We start from the raw sequence: 26,162 nt of genomic DNA on the forward strand, positions 1-26,162 counted from the left end.
GCCTACAAATAAATACGTTGGTTGAAAAGTGTCGTTGAAAATTTCCTGTATTACCAAATCATGAGAGAGCAAACCACACACATGTCAGAGTTATCATAAAGTCCATCTTTAATTATATGAGCTTCACCCTAGCCCTGTAACTCTCAGATCAATTCAGTGTCTATAAATGAATTCGTTGAGAGTGCTTACATATTGGCAACTGAGATCCATAGCCAGACAGCATTGGCTATAAATTATCGTTCAGTTTGGTCTCCTACACTAAGTTCTTATCTCGTTCTTGGTACCACTTAGAACCAAAAACATTACCTCATCCAATGGCATATATCATATACACCCCCTCCTGGACAAGATCAGAAAAGACTGTGAGCCTCTTAGGTCATACACTAAATCAAGATAAGGGCAACCTCAGAGGGGACATGTAAATAGTTAGATACATTCCCATAAGAAGACAGGCCTGACCTCTCCCCTCTCTGGGGCCCATTGTGACTAAGCCCTGGCAGAGAAGGGATAACTGCAAACTTTAAACAGTATTATCCAAAAGAAGACATTCTAATGACAAATATCTCATATAAGCATTATTATATAAATACAACATATTTTTTATCAATGTTACCTAACTAATTCTGATTCTGCTACTACAAAAGAAGCAATGGCAAAAATGATTAAAGCACCGATTATGGATGTACTCACGTCAAGCGGACCTACGACAAAAATACATAGTAAAACTTAAAACGTTGAAATCCAGAGCCTGTTTTGCTAACATACAATGTGTTTGCTGAAATTCCACTCATTGTACTATGTGTCATGCTAAGCACGAACAAGGAGTGGAATGAAAACTCAAACAAACTGGTCGGCTCCCTACCCAGGCTAGCTATACATATGTCAATCTGTACTTGAATTTTTGTACATGCACTTTTTTTGTTAGGCCTACTTGGGTGAATTTTGGCCCATTCCTCCTGACAGAGGTGGTGTAACTGAGTCAGGTTTGTAGGCCTCCTTGCTCACACATGCTTTTCCAGTTCTGCCCACGAAGTTTCTATGGGACTGAGGTCAGGGCTTTGTGATGGCCATTCCAATACCTTGACCCTGTTGTCCTTAAGCCATTTTGCCACAGCTTTGGAAGTATGCTTGGGGTCATTTACCATTTGGAAGACACATTTAAGACCAAGCTTTAACTTCCTGACTGATGTCTTGAGATGTTGCGTCAATATGTCCACATCATTTTCCCTTCCTCATGATGCCATCTATTTTTTGAAGTGCAGCAGTCCCTCCTACAGCAAAGCACCCCCACAGCATGATGCTGCCTTCCCTGTGCTTCACTTTTGGGATGGTGCTCTTCGGGCTTGCAGCCTCCCCCTTTCTCCTCCAAACGTAACAATGGTCATTCTGGCCAAACAGTTCTATTTTTGTTTCATCAGACCAGATGACATTTCTCCAAAAAGTACGATCTTTGTTCTCATGTGCAGTTGCAAACCGTAGTCTGGCATTTTTATGGAGGGTTTGGATCAGTGGCTTCTTCCTTGCTGAGCGGCCATTCATGTTATATCGAGAAAGGACTCGTTTTACTGTGGATAAAGATCCTTTGGTGCCTGTTTCCTCCAGCATCTTCACAAGGTCCTTTGCTGTTGTTCTGGGATTGATTTGCACTTTTCGCACCAAAGTACGTTCATCTCCAGGAGACAACGCGTCTACTTCCTGAGCAATATGACGGTTATGTGTTCCCATGGTGTTTATATTTGCGTACTATTGTTTGTACAAATGAATGTGGTACCTTCAGACATTTGGAAATTGTACCCAAGGATGAACCAGACTTGTGGAGGTCTACAAATTTTTTTATGGGGTCTTGGCTGATTTCTTTTCCTTTTCCTATGATGTCAAGGAAAGAGGCTCTGAGTTTGAAGGTAGGCCTTTAAATACATCCACAGGTACACCTACAATTGACTCAAATTATGTCAATTAGCCTATCAGAAGCTTCTAAAGCCTGGACATCATTTTCAAAGCTGCCTGGGAATTTTCCAAGCTGTTTAAAGGCACAGTCAATTTAGTGTATGTAAACTTCTGACCCACTGGAATAGTGATACAGTGAATTATAAGTGAAATAATGTCTGTAAACAATTGTTGGAAAAATTACTTGTGTTGTGCACAAAGAAGATGTCCTAACAGACTTGCCAAAACTATAGTTTGTGAACAAGAAATGTATGGAGTGGTTGAAAAACAAGTGTTAATGACTCCAACCTAAGTGTTTGTAAACTTCCAACTTCAACTGTACACTGGTCTTTAGTTTTAAACCATTTCTCAACCATGTAGCCACACTGTCTGGTCTCTATTTAAATTGAGAATACTTCTAAAGTTGTGGCAAAATGGCTTAAGGACAACAAAGTCAAGGGATTGGAGTGGCCATCACAAAGCACTGACCTCAATCCTATAGAAAATGTGTAGGCATACCTGAAAAAGTGTGTGCTTGCAAGGAGGCCTACAAACCTGACTCAGTTACACCATCTCTGCCAGGAGGAATGGGCCAAAATTCACCCAACTTATTGTGGGAGGTCTGTGGAAGGCTACCCGAAACGTTTGACCCAAGTTAAACAATTAAATGGCAATGCTACCAAATACTAATTGAGTGTATGTAAACTTCTGACCCACTGGGAATGTGATGAAAGAAATAAAAGCTGAAATAAATCATTCTCTCTACTATTATTCTGACATTTCACATTCTTGAAATAAAGTGGTGATCCTAACTGACCTTAGACATGGAATTTCTACTAGGATTAAATGTCAGGAATGGTGAAAAACTGAGTTTAAATGTATTTACCTAACGTGTATGTAATCTTCCAACTTCAACTGTATGTATTCTAAGAATACTGAAGCACAGCTTTATAAGCTATGAATTTAAAGTACACTTTAAAAAGTACACAAAGCACAGTCAATGCTACTTATTGTGAAGGGGCTTTATTATTATTACTTTAAGTACAGATAAAATCAAATACATTTAAAAGCTACTATTTATACTTTCAATACAATTGTAACACACTTAAAGATAAAATCATTCAAATCAATCAAAGACTCAGCGATATGACGTAGAGGCACAAAGTAAACAGCATAGCAGGTCAATGTCTGCAACACCGAAGAGCGTTCAAGTGTGGGGCTAAACTTCTCTGCAGGTTTGGTTCAGCATGAAGCAAATCTATTCACATGCGCAGTAGTCCTGCCTTCTCCAATGCTTTATCTACATTAGGAACCAGCTGTCTCTCGTAGTCCCAGACCCTCTTGTCTTCATGCAGCTCCTTCTTGGTCAGTCCTCCTTGTAGGGGAACTCTGACATGGATGATGTGACACACGTTAGGAGGAACCTTCACTGTCTGCCCAAAGTTACGCAGCACAGAGTGGACCGACGTCTGCTCCACTGCCCTGGGGTCAGAGACACAGAACGGTTGTTAGACAGAGTGGACAGACGTCTGCTCCACTGTCCTGGGGTCAGAGACACAGAAGGGTTGTTAGACAGAGTGGGTCGACGTCTGCTCCACTGTCCTGGGGTCAGAGACACAGAAGGGTTGTTAGACAGAGTGGACCGACGTCTGCTCCACTGCCCTGGGGTCAGAGACACAGAAGGGTTGTTAGACAGAGTGGACCGACGTCTGCTCCACTGTCCTGGGGTCAGAGACACAGAAGGGTTGTTAGACAGAGTGGACCGACGTCTGCTCCACTGCCCTGGGGTCAGAGACACAGAAGGGTTGTTAGACAGAGTGGACCGACGTCTGCTCCACTGTCCTGGGGTCAGAGACACAGAAGGGTTGTTAGACAGAGTGGGTCGACGTCTGCTCCACTGTCCTGGGGTCAGAGACACAGAAGGGTTGTTAGACAGAGTCGACCGACGTCTGCTCCACTGTCCTGGGGTCAGAGACACAGAAGGGTTGTTAGACAGAGTGGACCGACGTCTGCTCCACTGCCCTGGGGTCAGAGACACAGAAGGGTTGTTAGACAGAGTGGGTCGACGTCTGCTCCACTGTCCTGGGGTCAGAGACACAGAAGGGTTGTTAGACAGAGTGGACCGACGTCTGCTCCACTGCTCTAGGGTTGTTAGATAGAGGTTGTATCATCTTGTAGGGTTGGTAGATTCTAACCAGAGCCCTATACTACAAACTCTGAGCTCAACTCGAGATCACCACTCACACAAATGTGGCTCACCTTTTATCCAGGTACATTTCTATGGCAAAGTATCCTGAGGAACTAAACTGCTCCGAGGCAGGCTAACTCAGGGATAACTCTACTTATCCTGAATGAAATGTCTGAGCCGTGAGTTCAGGACCAATGAGATCAGGTTCCCATCATCCCTTTGATTTGAAGAGGACCACTGATTAAATATTGTATTAACCAAATACATTTTTGCGTTAAAAAAAATAGTAATGTTAAATACCTATCACATTACACATTTGGTAATGACAGGATGCATTTGAAACTTCACTCACAGTATGACTTTCGTATGACTTTATAAAATGATTTTATTTATTGGAGAGGGAAAAAAGGTGGTTGTGCATTGATAAACACACCCAAGACGGCATGAACGATACGTAATAAAAGAAAGACGGCACTTCTAATAACCCCTTTCACTCCATAATCTGCAGCATTTGCAAGATAGCTTTTCTTTCATTCTTTTGGAAAGAATTTAAATGTGGCACTGACTCACCCATGGATTTATGTTTCAGCATTGTCTCAATGAAAAGTTCAGAGTTCGATTAGTCACGTGCGACATGCATGCACAGTTCTAAGTCTGCTAGAGTGAGAAGCAGGAGTACAAGCAATATCCATTGTCGTAATAGGGATGAAGCCTGAGCTTGAATGTGAACCTAACTGAAGCTGACGAGCTTTAGAAAACCCTGAGTACATCTAGCTAGCTTCTTAGTAAACTACTCTGGTCCATACTATCATCTGGGAGGGGTGGCAGGTTCTAAACTGGGCCGTACTATCATCTGGGAGGGGTGGTCGGTTCTAATCTGGGCCATACTATCATCTGGGAGGGGTGGCAGATTCTAACCTGGGCCGTACTATCATCTGGGAGGGGTGGCAGATTCTAACCTGGGCCGTACTATCATCTGGGAGGGGTGGCAGATTCTAACCTGGGCCGTACTATCATCTGGGAGGGGTGGTAGATTCTAACATGGGCCCTACTATCATCTGGGAGGGGTGGCAGGTTCTAACCTGGGCCGTACTATCATCTTGGAGGGGTGGTAGATGCGATAGTCTGGCTCCTCTCTGTAGATGTGCTCCATGATGTTGATCCCTGGAACATCCCTCCAGGTGGGTCGTTCAAACCTTCCACTGGGCTCAAACTGGGACTTAGGGAAGATGTGGTTCTCTATGAGGAACACTTCAGCCTGGGGAGATGGAGGTTGGGGTGAGAGAAGGTGAAAGAGAGAATTCATTCAGATTTATTTTCTTCATATCTGATCCATTTTTCTCACTGTCCACACTATTGTATTTTGACTCATGTCAAACTTGCACATTCACACTAATGTAGCATATGAAATAGCACGCAAACACTTTGCTCATGAATTTCCTGTCACTGTTCCTTTAAAATGTTGGAGTGGTTATCTTGGTAACGGCAGGTCATGTGCAAAAACAAACACTTCAAAGCACAACAATTCTGATCTGAGCGTCCAGACTGAGGATGAGAACCACATACGATTGTGGTATCAAAACTCAAAAAATAAGATTCCATGAGTTTACACAGTTAGCCCAAACCCAAATCTTTAACTAATTAGTCTTTTGACCAATTAAATCGATTCAAAAAAATATCTAATGTGAGAAGATCTGATGTAATTGGTCAACAAAATTATTATCAACTAAAATCTCCAAAGATCAGAAAATGCTGTTAACAAATTGGGGAAAATATCACATTTGTATCAGATGTGCCAAATAATTGAGGAAAAAAAATCTGCATTGGATTGCCTGTGTAAACACAGCCTAACATATTCACAACACACACGTCATGATCTACCTTAACACACATACACAGTACTTCCCTGAGTCCTCCCCCTACCTTTGGGTTTTGCCTCTGAAGTACATCCATCATCTGGGGCAGGGTTTGATGCTGGTAAGGAGCTATAATCTCATCGATGTCGTTCAGCAGTACATAGCGTGACTGATACATATTTCTGTAGACACAGTCATTTAGAGTGGTCAACTGGCCATAGTAGTGGATGTCCCCTCCATGTTCACTGGGCTGCCAACCACTGGACGGGTTCATGTATTGGTTGATAGGCCAGGGCACCACCTGCAGTCAATTAATCAGTCAGTTAATGAATCCCATCTATCTGTCAATCCATCCAATCAATTAATTCCAAGATGGCATAGCAGTTCAGACGTCTTTTGTCCTCGTCTTGTCGTGTCCTGTGTATATATATATATTGTGGCAAAGAAGGGGGTCGAGTGATAAGTGGCAGATATGTGAGAGCAGAACTAATAAATGGGCTCTGCCCGATCACTAAAATGGCCACCCCTGTCAGAACTACAGATCACAAAATGGCCGACCGCCAAAACTACAAGTCCCAGAAGCAAGGGGAACCCTCAGAAGGAGGAGCCGACTCACAGATAAAGGGTCAAGAAAAACCAGGAAGAGGAAGAGAGGGTGCTGGAAGGATCTATGAACAATAGAGAAAGAGACTATAGAGATTGGCTGGATTTACCGTGTATGAGCTGGATTGTTTTGGACTTACCTGTTGGCGTTTGGACCTGGACCTACCGAGAACCCGATTCGTGTACCAAACCCTGCTATCCTTGACCTCGCCTACGGCCTGGGTGGACCAGGACGGAGAAACACACAGGTACTGTCCTGTTCGAAAGAACTCTCATACTTGGTGATTTGGTGACAGTTTACCACTTAGTTTGTGACAAACGCTCCTAACCTTGAATAGGTTTGCCACACGTGGTGGAGGATGCAGGCAGACTAAAATACCACTGGTTAGGTAGAAGGAAAAAATAAATAAATGTTCAGTTAGCACTCCAAAGGGGAGTCAGGTTTTTTTTGTTTAGGCTTTGTTTGGTTAGGACAGTTTTTCAGGAAAATGAGTATGGAGGGAGCCATACAGGCCCTGTTCCAAGCGGCGGCCGCCCAACAAGAGGCAACTAGAGCTCAACAAATAGCTCATCAGGATGCAATGCGAATGTATCAGGACACGTTACAGGTCCAGCACCGCACCAACCAGCTGCTCAGAGAAGAGCAAGAGAGAAACACCCGGGAGTTAAGAGAAGGCCTAAAGGGGCTAGCCGACCAAATTGGGGCTCAATTACCAGCTGCAAATACCCAGAGGGCCAATCATTTTCTTCAAAAAATGACAGCACAGGATGATGTGGAAGCATATCTTACCACCTTCGAAAGGACGGCAGAGAGGGAGAAGTGGCCGAAAGAAGAATGGGCAGGGCTTCTGGCACCATACCTGGCAGGGGACGCTCAAAAAGCATATTTCGACCTGGAGTTGAAAGATGCACAGGATTACGATAAACTAAAGGGAGAGATCCTGACTAGACTGGGAGTGACCGATACCGTGAGGGCACACCGCTTCCACCAGTGGTCCTACCGACCGGGACAACCCCCACGAACACAGATGTTCGACTTGATTCACCTGGCACGGAAATGGTTGCGACCAGAGACCCAGTCATCCGTCGACCATCGTTCTCAACCAGTTTCAGCGAGGTCTACCCCAAGAAGTGAGACGATGGGTTGGCCAGAACGAGGTACTTTCCGCCGACCATCTCGTGGGCCTGGTTAAACGGTATTGTACAGCAGGAACAGCTGAGCAGGCACAGGAGGAAAGATTCCTGTCCCCCAGGTATGGGCGAACCATCGGACAGGGTAAGGCTGTCCCAACATATAGAGGGGGAAGAGAGCAGTGTGGGGCCATGAGGAAAGAATCAGAATCAGGCCGAGACACTAAGGGAAAAAAACGGAAACCGGGACTGGGTGTCGAGGGGGTCTCCCCCCCCCCCCCCCCCCCCCCGAACCCCTATTATCTGTTACAATTGTAATCAACCAGGACATATTGCAGCCTACTGCCCTATTAAAGAAGAGCCAATGCAATGTAACCTTGGTGAAAATGAAGATGATATACGGTATGCATGTCCTGTTGTAGATATGTGAGAGCAGAACTAATAAACGGGCTCTGCCCGATCACTAAAATGGCCACCCCTGTCAGAACTACAGATCACAAAATGGCCGACCGCCAAAACTACAAGTCCCAGAAGCAAGGGGAACCCTCAGAAGGTGGAGCCGACTCACAGATAAAGGGTCAAGAAAAACCAGGAAGAGGAAGAGAGGGTGCTGGAAGGATCTATGAACAATAGAGAGACTATAGAGATTGGCTGGATTTACCGTGTATGAGCTGGATTGTTTTGGACTTACCTGTTGGCGTTTGGACCTGGACCTACCGAGAACCCGATTCGTGTACCAAACCCTGCTATCCTTGACCTCGCCTACGGCCTGGGTGGACCAGGACGGAGAAACAAACACACAGGTACTGTCCTGTTCGAAAGAACTCTCATACTTGGGTGATTTGGTGACAGTTTACCACTTAGTTTGTGACAAACGCTCCTAACCTTGAAGAGGTTTGCCACAATATATATTTACAACTTTCTTCGCATACATTTTATATATATATTTTTTGTTTTCCTTAAACTCCTCTTCAAAACACTCTCCTGCAACCTGCCTCACCAATTTATATATATTTTTAAAGAAAGTATTATTTACCCCAAATCTGTAATCCTCCATAGAAGCTAGCCCAGAAGCTAGCCAGAAGCTAATCAGAAGCTAGTTAGCTTCTTACTGGCTAATCGTTAGTATTCAGCTAACCACGGTTTGTGGTCATCAGCTATCCTTTAGCTCGAAAATCTATCGGCAGTTTTGTACGGCGCGGCTCGTACCGGAACATACCGGACCTATTTTTCTCTCCATGTCCCCGGATTTCAACCGCTAACTCTGGACATTTATACCTGGCTCTCGCAGCTATCCGTGTGACTATCGGCTTACGTCGATTCCGGAGCAAACATCAATTATTCCGGAGCTAGCCAGCTGAAGATTTCAATCAGTCACTCCTGGGCTACAATCACCTATCCGGACCCGTTTTACTGCCAACGCGGAGCCCCACCGGGCCTTCACAACTGGACTACCGACGTTATCTACCCGAGGGAGTTATCCGGCTGGCTCCTCCGTCGCAACGTTACCTGAACGCCCATCTGCGGTCCGCTAATCGTTAGCTGTCTTATCGGCTGCTATCTGAATAGACCTATCGGACAATTTTTATTTTATTTTCTTGGGCCTCTATAACTATATCTATTGTTTTTTTTGCGAATTGGATTGATCCCCCCTACCACACGGAACCCCACTAATCCTACCGACGGAAACGCACAAGGTGGCTAAAAACAGACCTCCATCCTATGCTAACTTGCTACCGATGGCCCGGCTAGCTGTCTGAATCGCCGTGACCCTAACCAACTTCACTACTCACTGGACCCTTTTGATCACTCGACTAAGCATGCCTCTCCTTAATGTCAATATGCCTTGTCCATTGCTGTTCTGGTTAGTGTTTATTGGCTTATTTCACTGTAGAGCCTCTAGTCCTGCTCACTATACCTTATCCAACTTATTAGTTCCACCACCCACACATGCGATGACATCTCCTGGTTTCAATGATGCTTCTAGGGACAATATCTCTCTCATCATCACTCAATACCTAGGTTTACCTCCACTGTCTTCACATCCTACCATACCTTTGTCTGTACATTATACCTTGTAGCTATTTTATCGCCCCCAGAAACCTCCTTTTACTCTCTGTTCCAGATGTTCTAGACGACCAATTCTTATTGCTTTTAGCCGTACCCTTATCCTACTCCTCCTCTGTTCCTCTGGCAATGTAGAGGTGAATCCAGGCCCTGCAGTGCCTAGCTCCACTTCTATTCCCCAGGCACTCTCTTTTGATGACTTCTGTAACCGTAATAGCCTTGGTTTCATGCATGTTAACATTAGAAGCCTCCTCCCTAAGTTTGTTTTATTCACTGCTTTAGCACACTCTGCCAAACTGGATGTTCTAGCTGTGTCGGAATCCTGGCTTAGGAAGACCACCAAAAATTTTGACATTTTCATCCCAAACTACAACATTTTCAGACAAGATAGAACTGCCAAAGGGGGCAGTGTTGCAATCTACTGCAAAGATAGCCTGCAGAGTTCTGTCCTCCTATCCAGGTCTGTACCCAAACAATTTGAACTTCTACTTTTAAAAATCCACCTCTCTAAAAAAAGTCTCTCACCGTTGCCGCCTACTATAGACCACCCTCTGCCCCCAGCTGTGCTCTGGACACCATATGTGAACTGATTGCTCCCCATCTATCTTCAGAGCTCGTGCTGCTAGGCGACCTAAACTGGAACATGCTTAACACCCCAGCCATCCTACAACTAAGCTTGATGCCCTCAATCTCACACAAATTATCAATGAACCTACCAGGTACCTCCCCTAAACACGGGTACCTTCATAGATATCATCCTAACCAACTTCCCCTCTAAATACACCTCTGCTGTCTTCAACCAAGATCTCAGCGATCACTGCCTCATTTCCTGCATCCGTAATGGGTCAGCGGTCAAACGACCTCCACTCATCACTGTCAAACGCTCCCTGAAACACTTCAGCGAGCAGGCCTTTCTAAACGACCTGGCCGGGGTATCCTGGAAGGATATTGATCTCATCCTGTAAGTAGAGGATGCCTGGTTATTTTTAACCATCTTAAATAAGCATGCCCTATTCAAGAAATTTAGAACCAGGAACATATATAGCCCTTGGTTCTCCCCAGACCTGACTGCCCTTAACAACACAAAAACATCCTATGGCGTTCTGCATTAGCATCGAACTGCCCCCGTGATATGCAGCTGTTCAGGGAAGCTAGAAACCATTATACATAGGTAGTTAGAAAAGGCAAGGCTAGCTTTTTCAAGCAGAAATTTGCTTCCTGCAACGCAAACTCAAAAAAGTTCTGTGACACTGTAAAGTCCATGGAGAATAGGAACACCTCCTCCCAGCTGCCCACTGCACTGAAAATAGGAAACACTGTCACCACTGATAATCCACTATAATTGCGAATTTCGATAAGCATTTTTCTATGGCTGGCCATGCTTTCCACCTGGCTACTCCTACCCCGGTCAACAGCACTGCACCCCCCCACAGCAACTCGCCCAAGCCTTCCCCATTTCTCCTTCTCCCAAATCCAGTCAGCTGATGTTCTGAAAGAGCTGCAAAATCTGGACCCTTACAAATCAGCCGGGCTAGACAATCTGGACCCCTTCTTTCTAAAATTATCTGCCAAAATTGTTGCCACCCCAATTACTAGCCTGTTCAACCTCTCTTCGTGTCGTCTGAGATTCCCAAAGATTGGAAAGCAGCTGCGGTCATCCCCCTCTTCAATGGGGGGGGGACAATCTTGACCCAAACTGCTACAAACCTATATCTATCCTACCATGCCTTTCTAAGGTCTTCGAAAGCCAAGTCAACAAACAGATTACCGACCATTTTGAATCTCACCATACCTTCTCTGCTATGCAATCTGGTTTCAGAGCGGGTCATGGGTGCACCTCAGCCACGCTCAAGGTCCTAAACGATATCTTAACCGCCATCGATAAGAAACATTACTGTGCAGCCGTATTCATTGATCTGGCCAAGGCTTTCGACTCTGTCAATCACCACATCCTCATCGGCTGACTCGACAGCCTTGGTTTCTCAAATGATTGCCTCGCCTGGTTCACCAACTACTTCTCTGATAGAGTTCAGTGTGTCAAATCGGAGGGTCTGCTGTCCGGACCTCTGGCAGTCTCTATGGGGGTGCCACAGGGTTCAATTCTTGGACCGACTCTCTTCTCTGTATACATCGATGATGTCGCTCTTGCTGCTGGTGAGTCTCTGATCCACCTCTACGCAGACGACACCATTCTGTATACTTCTGGCCCTTCTTTGGACACTGTGTTAACAACCCTCCAGGCAAGCTTCAATTCCATACAACTCTCCTTCCGTGGCCTCCAATTGCTCTTAAATACAAGTAAAACTAAATGCATGCTCTTCAACCGATCACTGCCTGCACCTGCCCGCCTGTCCAACATCACTACTCTTGGCAGTTCTGACTTAGAATATGTGGACAACTACAAATACCTAGATGTCTGGTTAGACTGTAAACTCTCCTTCCAGACCCACATCATCCATCTCCAATCCAAAGTTAAATCTAGAATTGGCTTCCTATTTCGCAACAAAGCATCCTTCACTCATGCTGCCAAAAACACCCTTGTAAAACGGACCATCCTACCAATCCTAGACTTCTGCGATGTCATTTACAAAATAGCCTCTAATACCCTACTCAACAAATTGGATGCAGTCTATCACAGTGCAATCCGTTTTGTCACCAAAGCCCCATATACTACCCACCATTGCTACCTGTACGCTCTCATTTGCTGGCCCTCGCTTCATACTCGTCGCCAAACCCACTGGCTCCATGCCATCTAAAAGACCCTGCTAGGTAAAGCCCCCCTTATCTCAGCTCGCTGGTCACCATAGCATCTGTAGCATGCGCTCCAGCAGGTATATCTCTCTGGTCACCCCCAAAACCAATTCTTTCTTTGGCCGCCTCTCCTTTCAGTTCTCTGCTGCCAATGACTGGAACGAACTACAAAAATCTCTGAAACTGGAAACACTTATCTCCCTCACTAGCTTTAAGCACCAGCTGTCAGAGCAGCTCACAGATTACTGCACCTGTACATAACCCACCTATAATTTAGCCCAAACAACTACCTCTTTCCCTACTGTATTTTATTTATTTATTTATTTATTTTGCTCCTTTGCACCCCATTATTTTTATTTCTACTTTGCACGTTCTTCCATTGCAAATCTACCATTCCAGTGTTTAACTTGCTATATTGTATTTACTTTGCCACCATGGCCTTTTTTTGCCTTTCCCTCCCTTATCTCACCTCATTTTCTCACATCGTATATAGACTTGTTTCTACTGTATTATTGACTGTATGTTTGTTTTACTCCATGTGTAACTCTGTTGTTGTATGTGTCAAACTGCTTTGCTATATCTTGGCCAGGTCGCAATTGTAAATGAGAACTTGTTCTCAACTTGCCTACCTGGTTAAATAAAGGTGAAATAAATTATTCCTACTTCAACAAAGCCCTCCTGTGTGTAACTCTGTAGCAGTCTCTCCAGGTCCGGTCCACAGCTGGTGTTATACACCACAACATGCTGCACTCCCAACAACCTGCAACATGGCAATCAATCAAACAACCAATCAATCAAGCAATTAACCAATCAAGGAATCCATCAGTCAATCAACCAATCACTTAATCAATACTCACTTGTACATCTCCAGAGTCTGGGTGACCTGAAGCACGTTGTTATAATCGGCAAATAAATTGGACCAACAGACAGTGAAGTTGAACTGAAAGTCCTCTTCCTCCTTTTTCACAAGGTTCTGGATGCGGAGGAAGGTTTGGTTCTGAGCGAGCTCAGTGTCAGCTTGTATGGCGAGGGTCACGTGTGACGGGTCGCAGTCGGGATGATTCGGACAAAGGACGTCGGTCGTCACGAAGCTGAAACCTTTATCCCAATATAGAACAGGGACACATATAATTACTGTACAGTGTAAACTAAATCAACAAGTCAACAAACCAATCAGCAAATCACCAAGGCCCTTATTTCTTTGATTCGGGTGTTGATTCAGGTGTGTCAGTGCAGGGCTAAAACCAAATAGCAAATAGCAGATACCAAAGTGATCAGAGTGCATCTGGACTTCAGCCTTCATTCCATTAGCCCAGTGAGTCCCACAGTAGAACACACAGTACAGAGGCTGGACAGAGTCTCGTCTGAAGATACTGATGATGCGTACGGAGCTTCCCTCCAAACGATGTTCCTTGTAGGCCCCCACCATGAAGTGTTTGGTGTCGTTGACAGGCGTGATGGACTGGTCAGAGATGTGGTGCGGATAGAGGTGCTGGTGGTTGCCTGGCTGTGACCTGAGGAATCATGGACAGATGTTGTAGTTCTACAGCAGAAATGTGTGTCCCAGACAATGTTCCCCCTTTGGCACTTTTATTTCTTGATCGTACAGCAGAGGCTTCACGGTACCTGGGCAATGTGACGATGACGTAGACCATGACTGCCAGAGCAGAAGCTATCAGTAGGGGGAATGTACACCTCTTCACCATCATGAGCCAGATCTAGAAAGGTAGTTTATAGAAGGTGAAGGTTGAGGTGACCTTTGAAGAGAAGTGAAAGTTAATAATGTAGTCACACTTGTTCCCTGGCTGCGTTTACACAGGCAGCCCAATTCTGATGAATCTTTCTCACAAATGGGTCTTTTGACCAATCAGATCAGCTCTTTTGCACGTAATTGGCCAAAAGATCAGAATTGGGCTGCCTGTTTAAACACAGCCTCTGATCCTTTGAGTGAGATGAAGACATGCATGACAAGCAAAATTTTGTGTCTTATGACACTCAATGGGCCTCAAGTTAAACTTTCAGCATTATTTGTCCCAGAGAGGGCAATAGTGGCTTTGCAGCAAGGGAGCATGACTTTGTTTTATTATCTCTGTCTAGATTTGTACTGTGTGTATGTATTTGTTAAACTGTCAAATAAAATAAATAAACCACTGACACGAGGGGAAGTGACAGGTGTGTGCTGTGGTTGATCGCAGTTGTTGTTGTTGTGTGTGTGTGTTAACGGGGTGGCTCTCACATAGGCACCAATGCATTAGCAGCTAGGTCAGGTCTGCTTAGTTGACTGTATATGAACCAGTAAACAATGAGGGAGTGGGATGTCTCTCATCCTCTTCCGTTTCTCTGCTTAACACACACACACGCACGCACGCACACACACACACACACAGAGAGTCGGCACACAGCTAAACGGCATCATGCACATCATCACTGGCACACTACAACCCACCTCGCTTCCCTGGCTCCCTGTCTTATTTACATAAATATTCAGACCCTTTGCTATGAGAAATTGAGCTCAGGGTCATCCTATTTCCATTGATCATCCCTGAGATATTTCTACAACTTGATTGTGTTACATCGGCTCCTGCCATGCCTTCTACTGCTCATCCCGTGTCTCCTTGACCTGCCGCCACTCCCGTAGTTCTCTCTGTCTCTCTCTGTCTCTGTGTGTGTGTGTGGGCGGAGACAGGTTGTGTGGGTGGAGTCAGAGCAGATCCCCATCAGCTGCAACCTGTTCCATAATCAAGTCCTCTACAAATAATCAGCCCTGCCACTTCCACGCTGCCAGATTGTAATGTCTGCTCAGTCAGTCTTCGGTTCTAGCCGTTTGTTACTGTTTAGATCCTGTTTTGGCTGTTTTCCTCTCCGCTACAATTCTGCCCGCTCTGACTCTGGACCCTGTCTCCAGTCGCACATCTCGTCATCTTGCTACCCTATCCTGCGACTCCCGAGCATAACAATGGCAATTTCGAAGCGTGCATAGCCATTTTGGTACATTGTTCACTAATATTTGAGCAACAACTCTACGCTTATGCTAGCGAACGGGCCAAGATTTCCTTTCTGATTGGTTGCCTCCGCGGAGCAGCGCTTTCCTGTGCCACAGCAGTGTGGGAGAGACAGTCCCCCATTTGCTTCTCCTACTCCAGATTCACAGAGGAGATGAAGAAAGTCTTAAACCACCTGGTCTGCGGTAAGGATGCCGCTAAACGACTCGCACCCTCACCACTGAGAGAGCTGGAACGAGGAGGCCCTTCAGGGAGCATTCCAGAACGCCCTCAGTGAGACCCTCAAGGACGATTTGGTGTCCAGGGATGATCCTGATGCACTTGATGAACTCATCTCTTTCTCTGTCCGCATTGCCAAACATCTCCGTGAGCGTCTGAGGGAGAAGGTAGGTTGCATGCCCCATAACATCTTCTTCGGTGCCTTGTCCTCCTTCTCCAACTGCATCCCATCCCAAGGCTCTTCCAGATCCCGAACCCATGCAGCTCAGCCAGGCCCGGCTCAAATCAGTGCAAGGAGCTGCCTATACTGTGGCCAAGTTGGTCACTTTGTCTCCACTTGTCCCCTGCGTCCAGCAAAAGAGAGGGCTCAGCAGTAGTGGGGGATATACTGTTGAGCCAAATCGCCTGCCCAACTTCCCCCAGACGCCTGCTTGAAGACAAACTTGTGTGGCAGAGCCAGGCTTTTCCTCTGTCTGTCTGTTCTCATCAATTAGGGCGCCCACGAGAGCTTCCTGGATTGAGGTGTCGTTACCCAGTTGGGCCTGGACACTGTCACACTCGATTCACCCCTCGATGCCAACGCTCTCAATGGACAGCTCCTCGCCCGTGTCTGTTAGAGAACCGTCCCTGTCATCCTGCGTCTCTCTGGAAATCACAATCTTGTTTGTGTGTTCAGCAAGCACCACGTGCTTGACCTCCGGAATGACTACCACCTTGTTCACTTAAGAGAGGGGGACGAGTGGAAGACTGCGTTCAACACTCGGTCTTGGTCACTTTGAGTACTTAGTCACGCATTTTGGTCTAACTAATGCCCCTGCTGTTTTCCAGAACCTAGTCAATGATGTGCTGAGGGATGTGATTAGACGCTTCTTTTTTGTCTATTTAGATGACATCCTGATTTTTTTCCAAGGACCCTGAGGCTCACTAGCAACACGTTCTCCAATGGCTGATGGATAATAAGCTTTTTTTAAAGCTGAAAAATGTGAGTTCCATGCTACCTCAGTGTCTTTCTTGGGTTATATTATTGCACAGGGACAGTTACGTATGGACCCCGCCAAGGGGTAGTCACAGAGTGGCCTGCGCCCTCCAACCTGAAGCAGCTACAGCGTTTCCTGGGGTTTGCAAATTTTTACAAACGTTTCATCCGCAACTACAACGGTCTGGAAGCACCTCTCACCACTCTTACCTCCACCTCCAATCTGTTCCACTGGACTCCTGCGGCAGAGGCAGCATTCCTGGAACTCAAGCGTCGCTTCACCTCTGCTCCGGTAATTACTGAGCCCGACCCAGAACTCCAGTTCATCGTGGAGGTGGACGCCTCTGACACCGGGGTAGGTGCTGTTCTGTCTCAACGTTCCCCCTCTGATTAAAAGGACCAACCTACCAACCTCACCTGTCACCCTGGTATTAACCGGACCCTTGCCTTCCTGCGTCAGCGCTTTTGGTGGCCCACCATGGAAAGAGATGTCCCGAAGTTTGTCTCAGCCTGTTCGGTTTGTGCCCGGAACAAAACCTCCACTAAACCCACTTCCGGTCGGCTTTGAACTCTTCCCATACCCAGTCGCACCTGGTCACACATAGCTCTGGACTTCGTCACTGGCCTTCCCCCGTTTAACGGTAACTCCGTCATCCTCACCGTTATTGACAGGTTTTCCAAAATGGCTCACATCATTCCCCTCTCCAAGCTCCTGTCCTCCAGGGAGACTGCGGACCTCTTAGTATTCCATGTGTTTCGTCTGCATGGCATTTCCACTGACATCGTTTCCGACAGAGGACCCCAGTTTCCCTCCCAGGTATGGAGATCCTTCTGTTCAGCTCTTGGTATCAATGTCAGTCTTTCTTTTGGATATCACCCCCAGACCAACGGCCAGGCCAACCAAGAGATGGAGACTGCCCTACGCTACATGACTTCTCCTAACCCTTCCTCCTGGAGCGCTCAGCTACCCTGGGTTGAATATGCCCACAACACCCTCACCAACACCTTGTCAGGTATGTCACCCTTCGAGTGTGCTCTGGGTTACCAACCCCCTTTGTTCCCCGCCCAAGAGGTTAAGGTTCCCTCTGTCTAGGACCATCTGCTCCGTTGTTACCGTACCTGGAGGAAGGCCCGGGCTGCCCTTCCTCATGCCTCCGACAGGACCCAGTCCCAAGCCAACCGTCGCCAGGCCTCAGCTCCAGTCTACACCCCAGGTCAAAAGGTACAGCTCTCATCAAAGGACCTGCCATTGAAGGTGGCTTCGAAGAAACTTTCCGCCTGATTCATTGGTCCCTTTGAATTTGACCGTGTCATTAATCCCTCTGCTGTACACCTGAAAGTCCCAGCCTCTCTCAGGATCCATCCTACCTTCCATGTATCCCTGATTAAACCTGCCTGCTCCAGTCCCCTGTCTCCTCCTGCAGCGGCTCCTCCACACCCTCGGCTCATCGATGACCATCCTGCCTATACAATCCGGCGGCTAATGTATGTGCGCCATTAAGGTCACGGCTGACAGTACCTGGGGGACTGGGAAGGATACGGGCCTGAGGAGCACTGCTGGTTGCCCCGCCATCACATTCTGGACCCCTCCCTCTTAAATGATTTCTATACCTCACACCCAGATAAGCCAGGTGGGGGGGTGGGGGGTGGTACTGTTACATTTGCTCCTGCCACGCCCTCTACTGCTCCTCCTGTGTCTCCTTGACCTGCAGCCGCTCCCCCGGTACTCTCTCTCCCTCTCTCTCTCTCTCTCTGTTTTCCTCTTTGATACAGTTTCGCCCGCTCTGACTCTGGTCCCTGTCTCCAGTCCCACGTCTCGTCATCCTGCTACTCTGTCCTGGATTCCCCACTCTACTACTCCCTTGGATTCCCCTCCAGACCTGCTTACCCTGTCCCAGTCCCTCTCTCGCTCCAGCCTCAGCCGCCGCACCTGGTTTCTTGCAACCCGCCCAAGCTTCCCCTGGCCTGCACTCCATCTTCCCCCTGTTTCAATAAATACCTTGGTTACATCATCCCAGTCTCCTCGTCTGAGTCTGCTCTTGGGTCCCTTTTTCCACTCCGCATAACAGATTGGAGTACACCTGTGGTAAATTCAATTGATTGGACATGATTTGGAAAGGCACACACCTGTCTATATAAGGTCCCACAGTTGACAGGCTCCGACGCTCGTCTAATTTGGCAGGGCTTGCAAACTATTATAGACTACAAAGGGAAGCACAGCCGCGAGCACTCCAGTGACACGAGCCTACCAGACAATTTAAATCACTTCTATGCTCGCATCGAGGCAAGCAACACTGAGGCATGCATGAGAGAACCAGCTGTTCCGGACGACTGTGTGATCACACTCCATAGCTGACGTGAGTAAAACCTTTAAACAGGTCAATATTCACAAGGCTGACAGATTACCAGGATGTGTGCGCCGGGCATGTGCTGACCAACTGGCAGGTGTCTTCACTGACATTTTCAACAAGTCCCTGATTGAGTCTGTAATACCAACATGCTTCAAGCAGACCACCATAGTCCCTGTGCCCAAGAACACGAAGGCAACCTGCCTAAATGACTACAGACCCATAGCACTCACGTCCGTAGCCATGAGGTGCTTTGAAAGGCTGGTCATGGCTCGCATCAACACCATTATCCCAGAAACCCTAGACCCACTCCAATTTGCATACCGCCCAAACAGATCCACAGATGATGCAGTCTCTATTGCACTCCACACTGCTCTTTCCCACCTGGACAAAAGGAGCACCTTTCATTGACTACAACACCATAGTACCCTCAAAGCTCATCACTAAGCTCAGGATTCTGGGACTAAACATCTCCCTCTGCAACTGGATCCTGGACTTCCTGACGGGCCGCCCCAATGTGGTGAGGGTAGGTAGCAACACATCTGCCACGCTGATCCTCAACACTGGAACCCCTCAGGGATGCGTGCTCAGTCCCCTCCTGTACTCCCTGTTCACCCACGACTGCATGGCCAGGCACGACTCCAACACCATCATTAAGTTGCAGACGACACAACAGTGGTAGGCCTGATCACCAACAACAACGAGACAGCCTATAGAGAGGAGGTCAGAGACCTGGCCAGGTGGTGCCAGAATAACAACCTGTCCCCAGTACATCACTGGAGCTAAGATGCCTGCCATCCAGGACCTCTACACCAGGTGGTGTCATAGGAAGGCCCTAAAAATTGTCAAAGACCACCCCAGGCATAGACTGTTCTCTCTAGCGGTACCAGAGTGCCAAATCTCGGGGAAAAAAGCTTCTCAACGGTTTTTCCCCCAAGCCATAAGACTCCACATTGGCTAACCGGGCTATCTGCATTGTGTCCTGCCACCCACCAACCCCTCTTCTATGCTACTGCTACTCTCTGTCTATCATATATACAGTCACTTTAACCATACATGTACATACTACCTCAATCAGCCTGATTAACAGGTGCCTGTAAATAGCTTCGCTAATGTTATTTTTCACTGTCTTTTTCCTGTTGTTTTTATTTCTTTACTTACCTATTGTTCACCTAATACCTTTTTTGCACTGTTGGTTAGAGCCTGTAAGGAAGCATTTCACTTTTGTGACAAACTTTGATTTGATTTGAAATGGGACATTTCCATTTTTTACTTTTAACCTCTTGATACTAGCCATCCCGGATCCGGGATCGTGAATACAGCCTCAAGCTCATTACCATAACGCAACGTTAACTATTCATGAAAATCGCAAATGAAATGAAATTAATATGCTAGCTCTCAAGCTTAGCCTTTTGTTAACAACACTGTCATCTCAGATTGTCAAAAATATGCTTCTCAACCATAGCAAAACAAGCATTTGTGTAACAGTATTGATAGCTAGCGTAGCATTTAGCATTAGCATCAGCAGGCAACATTTTCACAAAAACCAGAAAAACATTCAAATAAATCATTTACCTTCGAAGAACTTCGGATGTTTTCAATGAGGAGACTCTCAGTTAGATAGCAAATGTTCAGTTTTTCCTGAAAGATTATTTGTTTAGGAGAAATCGCTCCGTTTGGTGCGTTACGTTTGGCTACCAAAAAAACCCGAAAATTCAGTTATCAAACGCCAAACTTTTTTCCAAAATAACTCCATAATATCGACTGAAACATGGCAAACGTTGTTTAGAATCAATCCTCAAGGTGTTTTTCTACATATCTCTTCGATGATATATCGTTCGTGGAAGTGTGCTTTCCCCTCTGAATCCCATGGGAAAATGTCTGCAGCTGAAGATCACGCGCCAATTTAGACAAAGGACACCGGGCGGACCCCTGGCAAATGTAGTCTCTTATGGCCAATCTTCCAATGATATGCCTACAAATACGTCACAATGCTGCAGACACCTTGGACGAACGGCAGAGAGCTTAGGCTCGTGCATGGCAAATTCACAGCCATATAAGGAGACGATGGAAAACAGAGCCTCAAAAATTCTGCTAATTTCCTGTTTGAGGTTTCATCTTGGTTTCGCCTGTAGCATGAGTTCTGTGGCACTCACAGATAATATCTTTGCAGTTTTGGAAACGTCAGAGTGTTTTCTTTCCAAAGCCGCCAATTATATGCATAGTCGAGCATCTTTTTGTGAAGAAATATTGCGCTTAAAACGGGCACGTTTTTTTTTATCCAATAATGAAATACTGCCCCTAGAGTCTCAAGTTGAAAACATTTCTAAAACCTGGTTTTGCTTGTCATTATGTGTTAATGTGTGTGTGTAGTTTGATAACTGTTTTATTTAATCAATTTTAGAATATGGCTGTAACGTAACAAAATGTGGAAAAAGCAAGGGGTCTGAATACTTTCCGAATGCATTGTATCCCGGAGACTTGCAAAAACCCACAAAATTATTGAAAAAGTCTCCACAGTGCCACACCTGCCACTCCAGGAGGAACTCTTCAACCCACCAAATATAGACCTCACGTCAAGAATGCCGATTTGGAAAGACCCACCCAACACAAATCTCGCCTGGACTGTAAGTGTAATCAGTTACAAACTGTAACTGTAATCATGTATGTTTTCAGCAAAACATATTGTAATCAGAGTGGGGGTTGGGCCTGTTTGCCCGCTCACTGTCCGGGCGTATATTTGACTTCCATGTTGTGGCCCTCTTTGCAGGGGTGGGGAGCATGGGGTGGGCAGGAGGGGCATGGGTCTGATCTGAGGGGGCCTAAATGGGGTGTTGACGTGGGGGGGGGTGTTGATTGGTTGGGGTGGGGACGTGCATGTGGCTGGTGGTGCTGTGGTCTGGATGTAAGTCCTCTTGGCGTGGGTCCTCTATGTGTAGGTCCAGGGGGGGGGGGGGGGGGGGGGGGGGGGGTACCGCAGATCTGGGAGAGGGTCTTGCTGGTCTGGGCGGGGTGTCTATTGATCTGTTGCTCCTGTGTGAAGTGTTGGGGGTACGTTTGAGAGCGATGTCCTTTAGGGTTCGGGCAAAGGTGGGCAATGCTGCCTTGTAGAGGTGGACCTGGTCATAGAGGCTGTTCAAGTCCAGGGTGGAGTGGTGGGCCAGGAAAACATTTGGTTTTGAGGCACACTCATGGGAAATACTTGCGTTTAACCGCTGTATTGTGGCAGGGTGGAAGTCTTTTTGTGGTAGCAGGGTGGAGATAACCACTTGTACGTTGGGGAAAGTAGAAGAAGCTTTTTCAATCACTCTCTTCAGTGCTGTGGCCACCCTTTCCTGCTGTGCTCTCAGGTCATTTGTGCCTGTGTGTATTATTATGTGGCTTGGTGAACCTAGTTGGTCCTCAGACAGAAGGTCGTGGGCGCGCTTTGGTGTTTGGACACCAGAGTTTAGACACACTGTGTTTGAGAAAAAAAAAAATTCTTGAAAATATTTCCCATTTGAGTCCATAAGGAGAACAATCTGTGTCTTGTGTATGTCCTCAGTGGGTGTGGGGGGGTTGTCAGAAGGGCTATCAGGGTGGCTGACAGGGGGGTGTTCATTTGTCTGTTCTGCTGTGATGTCGAAGCTATGGTCAGGGTCTGGTATGGACTGTTCTGCTGTGGTGTCAAGACTTTTGTCGGGTGCTGAGGTGGGCTGTTCTGCTGGCTTCTCTGTGGGGGATGGCCACCTCTCTAGTGGGTTGTTCTCTATCACACGCCATCCCCCTCAACCTCTCCTCCAGCAGTCTGATCCTCTCCTCTAGTGCACTGTTCTTCTCCTGTTCCTGCTCTTTCTCCTGTTGACGTTGTCTCACCACTGTCCAGAGTGCAGATTTGTCTCTCTCCACCTCCAGCTCTCCAGGTCTGGTTAAGAGAGTGTTGTTGTGCTGGACTGTTGTCTGGGTCTGTGCTGACTGGAGTGTAATCACCTGCTGTTGCAGCTCCACCTGCCTTACCTCCAGCTGGGTAAATGTATCCTTCATTTCAATGAGAGGGTAGTACTCTGTGCTGGGAGGTTGGCTTTCCGCTGGGGGTGGATCGTCTGTGGGGTCATATAATGAAGAGGTCTGGTCTGACCCGCTCGGGGTGGGGGTATCTTTCTCAAGGGAGAGCTTCTCCTGCTGGGCTAATTCTTTGATTAGGTGAAAGTCCAGCTGAAACTGTTTGGGGTTGCCCTGTACCAATACTGTTCCAGACTTATAGAGATTTATATTAGCTGACTCAGAGTCCTCGTTGTCAAGTATCCTGAGTTTCCACCCCTCGTTAACACCCACTCTCTTAAAAAAGTTGTAGTGTGCTAATATAGCACTGCGCCATGCCAGGGGATGGTTTGTGTGGAAGATAAGGTTGCTGATGTTCCCATTTTTGTAATAGTCAGCAAAAAGTGTCTCTTGATTTTCCATAAGGAGCTTCATTTTGTGATCTTGTCTTGCCTTATCATTCTTTACATACACAGGGTACTGTATTTTAATTACCTCTGAACAGCAGGAGGCAGCTTCTAATGACTCTCTATTTGGTTGGAGTAGACTGTTGTCACACCCTGACCATAGTTTGCTTTGTATGTTTCTATGTTTTGTTTGGTCAGGGTGTGATCTGAGAGGGCATTCAATGTTGTGTGTCTAGTTTGTCTATTTCTATGTTTGGCCTGATATGGTTCTCAACCACAGGCAGGTGTCATTAGTTCTCTGATTGAGAATCATACTTAGGTAGCCTGGGTTGCACTGTTTGTTGGTGGGTGATTGTCTATGTTGATTGCTTGTGTCAGCACAGTTCTCATTAGCTTCACGGTCGTTATTTGGTTTATTGTTTTTGTATAGTGTGTTTCAGTGTTCAGTGTTTTTTCTTTATTAAATTTCATCATGAACATATACCACGCCGCATTTTGGTCCGCCTCTCCTTCCCAGGAAGAATTCCGTTACAGAACCACCCACCAAAACAGGACCAAGCGGCGTGGTAATGGGCAACAGCAACAGCGGCGCAAAGAGGAATGGAATTGGGAGGAAGAATTGGACGGAGAAGCCGGAGAGGTGCTGGTATGAGGAGGCAGCACGGCGGCGTGGATGGAAGCCCGAGAGGCAGCCCCCAAAATGTATTGGGGGGGGCACACAGGAAGTGTGGCAAAGCCAGGTAGGAGACCTGCGCCAACTTCCTGTGCTTACCGCCAGTCTGCAAGGATCCGCCAGTGCCGCCAGTCTGCAAGGAGCCGCCAGTGCCGCCAGTCTGCAAGGAGCCGCCAGTCTGCAAGGATCCGCCAGTCTGCAAGGAGCCGCCAGTGCCGCCAGTCTGCAAGGAGCCACCAGTGCCGCCAGTCTGCAAGGAGCCGCCAGTGCAGCCAGTCTGCAAGGAGCCGCCAGTGCCGCCAGTCTGCAAGGAGCCGCCAGTCTACCAGGATCCGCCAGTCTGCCAGGATCCGCCAGTGCTGCCAGTCTGCAAGGTGCCGCCAGTCTGCCAGGGTCCGCCAGAGCCGCCATTCAGCCAGGATCCGCTAGAGCCGCCATTCAGCCAGGATCCGCCAGAGCCGCCATTCAGCCAGGATCCGCCAGAGCCGCCATTCAGCCAGGATCCGCCAGGGCCGCCATTCAGCCAGGATCCAACAGAGCCGCCAGTCAGCCAGGATCTGCCAGAGTTGTCAGCCAGTACGGAGCTGCTCCTCTGTCCCGAGCTGCCCCTCTGTCCAGTGGGGTTATTTAGAAGGGTTGCCGTGGTTAGGAGGCCACGGAAGCGGACAATGTGGGGGACTAAGACTATGGTGAAGTGGGTGCCACGTCCAGCACCAGAGCCGCCACCGCGGACAGATGCCCACCCAGACCCTCCCCAATAGGTTCAGGTTTTGCGGCCGGAGTCCGCACCTTGGGGGGGGGGGGGATTCTGAGTGGGCATTCTATGTTGTGTGTCTAGTTTGTCTATTTCTATGTTAGGCCTGATATGGTTCTCAGAGGCAGGTGTTAGTCATTGTCTCTGAGTGGGAACCATATTTAGGTAGCCTGTTTTGTGTTGGGTTTTGTGGGTGGTTGTTTCCTGTCTTTGTGTTTGTTGCACCAGATAGGGCTGTTTCGGTTTTTCCACGTTTATTGTTTTGTATTTATGTTCATGTTTAGTTTTCTTATTAAAAAACATGAACTTCAACCACGTTACATTTTGGTCCGCCTCTCCTTCCCAGGAAGAATCCCGTTACAACTGTGTGACTCTTCAGCCATTGTTGGGCTAAAGGGCTTTGACACCTCTCACTTGACACGTCAGTGCTAATTGAAGCTGTATCAAGCTTGGCAGCCTTAATTTAGCATTCAGTCCTTGTAAAGTAATGTAGTGTATTTTTCATCTTGGCTTTTGGAAATAAAATATAGTTTCAGACTAAACATTACTCACTCAGTTCCAGGTTGGATGGTGTTTTCAGGTTTCTGTTGTTTTCCAGAGAATTTGCTGTGTAGAATAATAATCCTTGGTTGATGTATTCCTTCCAGGTGATTCCTTAATTCCGTCCAACATCAGGTTGTAGGTTTTGAGTTTTGATTTGGAGTGGATGTCACGTGGTGGATGGTAGTATCCTGTATATGTTCCTGACAAAAAAAATTAAGTTTATCGAACTCTAAATCTATCTTTTTTTAAAGAAAATGCTGAAAAATGCAGGAGCTCGTCTGATCATGACCTCCAGCCGAGAAGGCTCTCTCTCTCTCTCTCTCTCTCTCTCTCTCTCTCTCTCTCTCTCTCTCTCTCTCTCTCTCTCTCTCTCTCTCTCTCTCTCTCTCTCTCTCTCTCTCTCTCTCTCTCTCTCTCTCTCTCTCTCTCTCTCTCTCTCTCTCTCTCTCTCTCTCACCTGTGAGTCACACACCTGTGAGCCACACAATGCAGATTGGGGAAGCTGTACTGTAATTGGAGAAATATATTTCATCTCCATAATGGTGGAGGACCCGAGCATGGCAAGACATCTCATATGGATATTTCCCCCTTTAATGCAAACTGGTGCATGTTGCCAAGAGGAAAAGCCTGTGTCACTGCACATTCTTGTTGATAGAACCGGTTTGTAGAGTTTGGGACTATAAGGTTCTATCTGCATT

The 26,162-nt window shown here is 46.9% G+C and overlaps 1 protein-coding gene across 1 annotated transcript; it reads right to left on the minus strand.

Moving 5' to 3' along the window:
* Positions 1 to 2,935: 2,935 nt before the first annotated feature.
* On the minus strand, positions 2,936 to 25,585 carry LOC124010422. Its single transcript, XM_046322836.1, has 9 exons — positions 25,474 to 25,585; positions 18,719 to 18,800; positions 14,149 to 14,240; positions 13,789 to 14,036; positions 13,380 to 13,620; positions 13,186 to 13,282; positions 6,038 to 6,271; positions 5,197 to 5,372; positions 2,936 to 3,408 (listed from the first exon to the last, which is right to left on the minus strand). Exons 3-9 carry the CDS (start codon positions 14,229 to 14,231, stop codon positions 3,189 to 3,191), a joined length of 1,299 nt encoding a protein of 432 aa, XP_046178792.1. The 5' UTR covers positions 14,232 to 14,240; positions 18,719 to 18,800; positions 25,474 to 25,585; the 3' UTR covers positions 2,936 to 3,188.
* Positions 25,586 to 26,162: the final 577 nt, after the last annotated feature.

Source organism: Oncorhynchus gorbuscha, linkage group LG23 (assembly GCF_021184085.1).
Source record: "Oncorhynchus gorbuscha isolate QuinsamMale2020 ecotype Even-year linkage group LG23, OgorEven_v1.0, whole genome shotgun sequence".
NCBI classification, from domain to species: Eukaryota; Metazoa; Chordata; class Actinopteri; order Salmoniformes; family Salmonidae; genus Oncorhynchus; species Oncorhynchus gorbuscha.